This window comes from Glycine max, chromosome 20, assembly GCF_000004515.6.
Source record: "Glycine max cultivar Williams 82 chromosome 20, Glycine_max_v4.0, whole genome shotgun sequence".
Lineage (NCBI taxonomy): Eukaryota > Viridiplantae > Streptophyta > Magnoliopsida > Fabales > Fabaceae > Glycine > Glycine max.
In genome coordinates, this window is record NC_038256.2 from 11,751,819 (window position 1) to 11,761,323 (window position 9,505).

At 29.4% G+C, this 9,505-nt stretch overlaps 1 protein-coding gene across 1 annotated transcript; it reads right to left on the bottom strand.

The window, feature by feature from the left end:
• Positions 1–1,325: 1,325 nt before the first annotated feature.
• On the bottom strand, positions 1,326–9,150 carry LOC100776011 (L-ascorbate oxidase). Its single transcript, XM_003555610.5, has 5 exons — positions 8,720–9,150; positions 8,383–8,475; positions 7,224–7,436; positions 4,494–4,688; positions 1,326–2,385 (listed from the first exon to the last, which is right to left on the bottom strand). The coding sequence occupies exons 1-5, from the start codon at positions 8,981–8,983 to the stop codon at positions 1,423–1,425; spliced, it is 1,728 nt and encodes a 575-aa protein (XP_003555658.3). The 5' UTR covers positions 8,984–9,150; the 3' UTR covers positions 1,326–1,422.
• Positions 9,151–9,505: the final 355 nt, after the last annotated feature.

The window sequence follows — 9,505 nt, forward strand, 5'->3', positions numbered from 1 at the left end:
ATGCTATAGGCACTTTGATGATTATATGATTAAAATTGGATTCTCTAGGAGTGCTTATGATTGTTGTGAACTGGAAATGTCACAAGAATAGGAAACCAATTTACATGTTGCTCTATGTTGATGATATGCTACTAGCCTATGAAAGCATGACTGAAATTGCTAGAGTGAAGAGATTGTTGAATCTAGAGTTTGAGATGAAAGATCTTGGACATGCTAAGAAGATCCTTGGTATGGAAATAACCAAGAATAGAAAGGAAAAAGTGTTGTACTTATCTCAGGTAGATTACCTCAAAAGGGTCTTGGAAAGATTCAATTTAAAGGGAGCAAAGTCAATTACCATTCCCCTAGCACAACACTTTAAGTTGTCCAAGGAACAAGAACCAAAGTCTGATGAAGATATAGCCTATATGCAGAAAGTGCCAAATGCTAGTGTTGTTGGAAGTATCATGTACTTTATGGTGTGTTGCATACCTGATATATCATACTCTATGAGTGTGGTAAGCAGATTTATGGCAAATCCAGGCAAGAGGCATTGGGAGACTGCTAAATTGGTTTTGAGGTACATATCTGGGACCATTGATGTTGGACTGAAGTATGTTAATCGAGGTGACGTTCCTATTATTGAAGGGTATGTGGATTCTAATTTTGTTGGGAGCAATGATACAAGAAAGTCCACTATTGGCTATGCTTTCAAGGTGTTTGGAAACTTAGTTAGTTGGAGGGCTAATTTGTAGTCAGTAGTAGCCTTATCCAATACTGAAGTTGAATACATAGCAACTAGTGAAGTTGTAAAGGAAATATTGTGTGGTTAAGAGGTTTGGTTTCAAAACTACTCCTAGTCAAAGAGCTAAAAACCACTGTAATTCACCGTGACAGTTAAAGTGCAGTGAGTTTGAGTAAGAACTAAGTGTATCATGATAGAACAAAGCATGTGAATGTCAAGTATCATTTCATTCGAGACACGATTGTTGAATATTACTGGTTCTAACTAAGCATTAGACCAAGGTAAAGATTATTGTAAGTGATCTAATTTTAGTTGGTTAGTTGGGGGAAGGGTTAGTTGGCAACCTTAGATAGTTATTTTTTCTATTATTTTGTTAATAACAAAAGGCATATTATCACATGTATATAAGTTCTGTTTTTCTATTAATAAAAAACATAGCTCCAATTTATTCCCAATTTGTTTGTTTCTACATCAAAATCCATCTTCTTCATTCTTAACAAATTTATTAATTCAAGGATGAGATAGAGCATCTCCCAATTTCCATTTATATAATAATTTTTCTTTATATATATATATATATATATATATATAAACTTTAAAATGAAAAATTAAAACATAATATTAATTCAACGTTCAAATATTAAATTAAATAAACACCATTTAAGATTCTTTTGATGTTGATATGTGGCTAGCTAGTTTCAATAGTGTCTATTTCCTACTAGCTTATTCCCAGTAAGCCCACAAGTTAGTGCATCTCTTGGGATTTTTCCAACTTTGTGAACACCCTCAGCAAAAATCACACCCATTCCCATGTGCAAATGGGGTTCAATGTGACAATGGAAGGCCCAAACTCCTGGGTTATCAGCCTTAAACCTCAAAGCAGTCCAACCATATGGAAATATCACAGCAGTGTTCCTCAACGGTGCATGTGTCAAATTGAATTTCTTCTCATCACTTGGTTTGAATTTCCCTTCTCCATACCCCAAAACCCAAAAGTCATGTCCATGCAAGTGCCAAGGGTGAATCTCACTACCACTCCCAGATAATTGGTTTGCATTCTGCAAGATAACATCAACAACTTCGTTAAGGTTGAACATGTATACCCCATTGCCAATAGTTGTATTAGGGTTCACAGGAGGGTTGAAGATGTCATAATCTTGTGGGAAGGTAACTGGTGGGGGAGTTTTGTCAAAGGCATTATTTATTTTGAATTTGATGGAACCCAAGTAAGGGGTTGGCGGCAATGTTAGGGACACATTGTTAATGGCCCATTTGGTGAATCCATCAAGCAAATTTTGGGTGTTGAGGAGGAAAATTGTACGATCAGAGCGTTTTGGAGGTTGTGGGGTCCCCATTTTCGCAATGATTTTCTTGGTGAACGCTTTGCTGCGCTCAAAATCATTCCAAATGGGAGTGATGGGTGGTGGAGAAATTGGGAAAATTGAGGCAGAAATGGGCTTATAGTTTAGAATGGTTAGGCCTTGTGGGGTGTTGGGTGCCCTTCTTCCTCTCACCCCGATTGATAGCCAATAATTTTTGTTTGGATCTTGGTCTGTGCGAAGGAGCACTGAATAACTTTCCCCAGAATAGATGTCAATATCATCAACCGCAAAAGGTGAAACGTAATTTCCATCAGCTTCCACCACTACAAGTTTGTGATTCTGCATCACATATAGAAATTACTTGGTAATGTTAATTGATGCAAGAAAATGAACCTATATGTGCTGCTATTTGTGATGACACTGATTGTCTAATCAAGTAAAATTGTTTCACCAAAACTCATTCGCCAAAAGCCTAAAAGTATTAACGAAGCAAACGGAAATTTATTTTCTTGTTAAGCAAATTTATAATCAAAGAAAAATATTTGTAAGAATGTGTCCAAGTGAAATGTAATATACGTTGTAAAAGAAAGAAAATAGCATTTGATTATTTTGGTGTGGGCTTTCTCTGAGCTTCAGATTATTTGTAAAGAAATAATTGTTTATCTTAAAACAATTTACATTTTTCATCTCTTTTTTTCTATTTTATCGCTTTTCATAATCATATCAAATTATCAATCACTTAGGATTATTTGTATACATTCGATTACTTTCTTTTCCTTTTCACTTTTACGTTATTCTGTTTCTATCTTTCTTTTCTTTTTATTTTTTTCTGTCCATACATCTAAAAAATTGAGGTATACGAAGATAAGTTCTCAATTTCAATTTCAATGTCAACTTAGTTGGCTAGATAATTGACGTCCCAATGTGCGAAACTTGAGTACTTGACTAATACCCTATTACCATGATAATATTGGGTAAGTACATCACATCAGTGGCCACAATCCTTTCATTATTTGAAAGAAACAAGCTTAACTTGATGATAAAAGAAAAAAAAATGTGAATTCAATTTTTTTACTAACAAAAGAATTAACAATTACCAACTAATATCTATAATAATAAAAAAAATCCTTTCATCCTTTCACAACGTGGCAGGTCCTACCAATTACCAAATCCATGGAATCTCACTCACTGATAATTTTTCTTTTGTTTTCCTAATATTTTTATATTTTAAATTTAAATAATGATACGTGAACACTTATTCATTTTAAATATTTTATCAAATCTCTCATTTATAACTCGGTGAGTCCCACCTACATACCTCGTGATTCTAATTTCCAAACACCGTCCATTATTTCGAGAACAAATAATTGCCCCTGTTTTGTAACATTACCTATAATTATATCTATTTTTACTTTTGAGAAAAAAATGGTTATGCATTAACAATGATAATATAAATAATTTTATATGATTGTTCAATCATAAATTATTATGTAAGGTAAGATGGATATTTTTAAAAATAATTATTTTAAAATAATTTAAATAATAATTTATAATTAAATGACGATATAAAATTATTTTATACTATTATTAAAGGATATACATTAAACTCTTTTATTTTTTATGCAAGTATTTATAATTAAGATATTTTCCTTTCTAGCTATACAACATCCCGATTTTAATGTCATTGACACTTTCTTTTATAAGTTCATTTTTTTCATTACCTTTACAGTACATTAATATAAAAGACTAATTAAGGTAGAAACCATCTTTCTTTACTATATGAAAGATATATGACACATCATTTTCCAACTTTGTTGACGCCTTAATTAGTCAAGTTTTTACCGTAACACCTAAATTATTCTATTGTTATTAAACAAACGATTAATAATAGATGTGATGAATCACGTGAATTTCCCCAATTGTTTCTTTTTGGTTTTATGTGGGAAGTGATAGCAATAAAATATCTTAGATTAACCGCATCACACAGCTAAAGGCCACTAAGATGCACCTACGCGTACATGACACTTCTACAACTGCTGAATGGACACACTATAGATTTGGAATCAACTAAAATGATTAATGGTATTTTCTCATTTAATTATTATTGTTTTGTAAATTTTACTCTCTAGTTTTTTTTTTTTTGAGAATTTTATCAACTAAAATTTATAATTTTTGTACATTTTACTATTATGTTATTAGTAAAATCACGTCGTTTCATGGAAAATAATGATTTTTTTAGTGACATGTCATTAGTAAAATGCAGACGAATTAAAAACTTTAAACGGTAAAATTAAAAAAAAAGTGATAAAATTCACAAAATAATAAATGTTGGATGGTAAGATATGAAATTAAAGCAAAAGATAAAAAAAAAAAAACATAGAACTAAAAACACAAATAGATAATTAATGAAATGCAACACGTCATATATAAGGTCATATAGAACTTACCGAAATGGCTAAGTTGAGTGAAGCTAGGGCAGTGGTGCTGGCAATCCTGATTCTATAGGTCTTGTTTGGCTCCACATGAAGAATCTGAGGGGCACATTCTTCACCACCTTTAAGTTGGCATTGGGGTAGGGTTGTGTTGATGAATTTAGATGCAAGGGAACAATTGAATTGTCCTTTTCCATTGATGAGTAGAGTCTAAAAATTGGAAAAATGGGTAAAGGGTAAGAAAAATGTGAAAGTGAGACACTAAAAGTTGCCCGATAATTAAGGGAAATTAGTTAAGTGTGTATTCTTCTTTTCCTTTGTATATATATATTTTTTTTTCCAAAGTAATCATGGTCATTGATTCATTGCTATCAGTCACTTAAGATTTTGTCATTCAATTAATCAATTAATTAGTATTTTAAAAGTTTGACATATCAAGAATCGACTTTAAAAAAAGTTTGATAACTTTTGTATATTTTGTAAAATCTAGTTTTATAATAAAAATTATTAAGAATTAATTCGACAACACATCAACTTAAAGCTTACATGTAAAACAAAATATTGGAACATGACTATATGCTCCTTTACATTTTCACTGACAATACAATAGTAAGGAAAAGCTGAATAGCTTTTTTATGATTGAGTTACTGTACGGAAATTTATTTTTTTTTTAAATTAAAACGAGCCAACTTTTCATTTTCTATTTTTTTTACAGAAAAAGATATTTTTTAAAAAAATATATATAAATATATAGAATAAAAAATGAATACAATATTAAATATGACATTAATATATAAATTTTTTTATCAACAAATGTTACTCGTTAATTATTAATTTATTATTAATGAGATATTGAACCAGCTTTTTCACTTTTTTTTTCTTTTTATCATCAAACCAATCTTAATTATATCTCATACTATAATTATACAAACCAATCTTATATCTCTTACTATAATTATACAGTCTATCATGTGTACGAAGAAAAATGATATATTACTGTCTATACTTTTATAAGTGATTTTCGGAAATTTGAAAGACAAGCCTAAACTTGGCTAAAAAAAAAAAACCTAAACTCATTTATACTTTTATTATAGTAAAACAAAAATCCTCATTTTCACAATATCCCGAAAGACATAGCGTGATTTCTTCTAACAGTTTTCAGTAAAATTCAATTAATAATTTCAAAAGTGTAATAATATTACCGACCAAATTAAATAACGAGTTTGAATTTATTTATTCTAGCTTGTGAATTTTTTTAAGATTAAAAATTATTAAACTTCTTGCTGTAAACTTAATTGAGATTTCATTTTATATTGAAACAAATTAGATTATTTAATTTCTCTTGGTGGAAATACAGTTAACTCTTAGAGTATTATCATTCAAGAAGTTTTATTTAAAACAAAGAGAGAGGCAAATGAGTTTCATATTAAAATATAGACATTACAACAGAAAAATAAAAAATGATTAATTACTCTTTAAGTAAACTCATAATAATGTTTGAACGAGATGAAAATATAAAAAAGAGAAAAAAATAAATAGATGAATTTTTATTTAATTATAAAAATGAAAGAAGAAAGAAAAAATTGTCTTTTAAAAATAAAAATGTTTTTTATTTGTTCTATAATTTATATTTCAAAATTTTCTCACTCTTCCTGTTTTCTTTCCCTGAATCTAGCAAAGGGTTAAACTCGATAGTCTTCAAATATGTGTTAGAGAAAAGGAGAAACGAAAAGAAAAAAAAAAAAGTAGTAGATTGAAGATTTAAAAGATGCCCCCTGTTATAAAAATCCAACACCACTTTGCGCAGATGGGTCACATGTGCAAGTTTTTCTAAGCTACTTTGCAGAATTTGATATGATTTCGATCTGGAATTTGTATCTTTATATCCCAATATACTATTTTTAATTCTCTGTCTCATGTGGGGGGCCCTTAAAAAAGTTAGCATGAGTTGTTTCAATTTCATTGCAGGTTACGTGTAAACCTTGGATCAAATGCCTCTTACAAAATGGAAAATAATAATACTTACAAATAGTGGCGGATCTAAGATCTAATTCAGTGAGTAAATTATAAAGTTTAAATATATAAATACAGATAAAATTAAATACAAAAATAAAAAAATTTATTTGTAATTTTCTATGAACCCAGAATACAATATATATGTTGGTCCGTCCATGCTCGCAAATAAAGTCATTTGAAATTTAAGACAAAAGATACAAGGAAAAAAATAAAATAAATTATAGTGATAAAAATTATGTTATTTATGAAAATAATTATAATTATATTACTCAGTAAAAAAAGTCGATAGATTTAGTTTGTGCAGAGGTTTCCAATGGAGTTTGCGTTATTCCCAGGCCCAAAACACCCAAGTTTATTATTTCTGCCTTTTATTCATTGAAAAAAGTGAAAATTGATGGCAATATGAAAATAAACATACTCTATATATTTATAAATATTTTTTAACACATTGAGTCAGTTTATTTAAATTTATTTATTAAAATAAATACTTATTTAATAAAATAAATAATTTTCTGCTTATTTTAAAAAGTAACTTTTATTTATTTCTTAAAAAAACATTTATATAAAAAATACTTATTTTAATTTTTCTTAAAGTTTAAACAAACTCACTCATTATATGTAAGTAATAGTAACATTAATTATTCAAAAACAAAATTAATGTCTAGTGTGAAGGCTATTTTTATTTAATTATTGAAAAATAATAGTGATATTTCTGCTTAATGAAATTACCTGAGGTTCACCAATCCATTTGAATGGTTTGGAAGAGAGGCCAACTTCCTGTTCATGTGAACTGGTGTGCCACAAATCACTAAGAAGAAGGTTGAATTCACCATCGTAATGAAACGGTTCGTTTTGTCCCTTTGGCAAATCTACTATCAATGAACCATACAACCCAGCTGATCTTTGCATACCATGGTGTCCATGATAGAAATATGTACCAGGCTGCACCATATAATAACCCATGAATAAATCATTAGTGGTAGGTTTCATTGTGTAGAAGAAAAAAAAATGAAAGTGAAGTTTAGAAAAATATTTAAATTAATACAGATAAAAAGAGAGAAAAAGAGGTACCATACCCATACAAAATTTTGAAAATTTCTCTTTATTTTTCTCCTATTTGTTTATTATATTACCAAATATACGCCTACATGAGAGAACAACAAATGCATAAAATACACACAGAAACCACCAAGAGAGAAATCATAGCCGGAGATGCCACTTGTTGAGTGGTCCATTTAGACGACAAAAAAAGAAAGCACGAAGAAATATATAGCAGGGATACTGTTCTCGTACACCAAAAATTTCACATTACTTGAAAATCAAAGTGAAAAATAGTTTATAATACTCTCTATTAATCTATTAACCAAGAGACACCTTTTAATTTAAGAACAAATATGTAAAGACTCACATGAGAACTAAAGCGAGCAATACTTTAAATATGATGATGCTAACAACGCAATAAGTTTTAGATTGGAATAGATATATATTTTTATATAATAAAATATATAAAAAAAAATTTAGAAATTAATTAATATTCTATTCTTCTTATCTTTTTTTCAAATTCAAATTTTAAAATCTTTTCTCTCTTCTTATTTTCATTTCTTTGAACCACACAAAACTTTGGACTCAAATATCAAAGGATACGACCTGGGGAATCAATCAACATTGTTTTTTCAGTATAACTGACAATAGAAATGACAAATGCCTAGATTCAAGTGAAATTAAAACATGATTATAAAATTTCAAGTTTGAATTTTCTTCTCTTAATTAATGAGTTGATTCAACCAATCTTATATGACTTGCAAGTCTATTATTATTGTGTCTTCTTTACATGCAAGGATTAAAAATTAAACAGAAAAAAATTATGAGAGAAGAGAAATGTAATTACCCTGTCAACTGTAAACCTGTAATGAAAAGCCTCTCCTGGGTTTATAGCACACTGTGAGATGGCAGCAGTTCCATCAGCCCAAGGAGTTCCAACCTGCATAACCAAAACAACAAAAATCAATAATTAATAATGCACTTTTTATAATCAGCACTAGACATAGTAAAACAATATATTTTTCTTGATCATCAGAAAATTTATAACAGTTCATACATTCTGCTTCATTAATCAAATTAAATCCCTTGAGAATTGATGTAGTAAAACAATATATAAATACTAATAATATAATATTTGATATTTATACACAAAAATTAAGAGAATGAAGAAAGAAAAAAAGAACCTGTCTGATTCCATGCCAGTGAATAACAGTTCCCTCAGTGAAAAGCTTGTTGGTGAGAGCAATGTCAAGAATGTCACCAACTTCAGCCCTAATAGTTGGGCCTGGAAACTGGCCGTTGATTCCCATCACAACGTGTTCCAAGCAATCTGGCTTTCTGATCATGTACTCCACATCAAACTTGTAGTGCCTCACTCTTCCTCCAAGGGACAAATGTGCTAAACCTAACCATATAATGCACCAAACAAAAAGTGCTTTCAAACCCATTGTTACTAAGCTAAGAGAGAACCTTTGCAGCAAGGTCTCAAGTAGCCGAAGAAGAAGCTATTAGTGGAGAATAAGAAGAACTGAATTATATAGATCTGAGTTGTCTTTGGATGGTGGCACCATTGCCTAGATTTGCATATATAGAGAGGGAAAAGGTGATTTGAGATGTAACAATTAACATCGTGCTATTGAGTTTTTTTTTTATTATATTAATTAATTAATCTTTCAAGTACCGCGTGCAACTTACTTTTTTAATGGATCAACTAGTTCTTCATCTACCAACAATGGTGGTCACAAGCACTAACAACAATTTGTGTTTGTTTAAGTGATTTAAAATTTGAATTCTTATTATTTTTTTAGAGTGAAATAAATTATATTAGAAAAATAATATCTATTTTATGTGTATTTCGGGTCTCTAATAAAGATTAATTATCATTTTCAACTCGAATTATTTTATAATAATATCGTGATAAAAACATTAATTATTCATATAATTTTTTTTTAACTAAAACATTTGGGGAT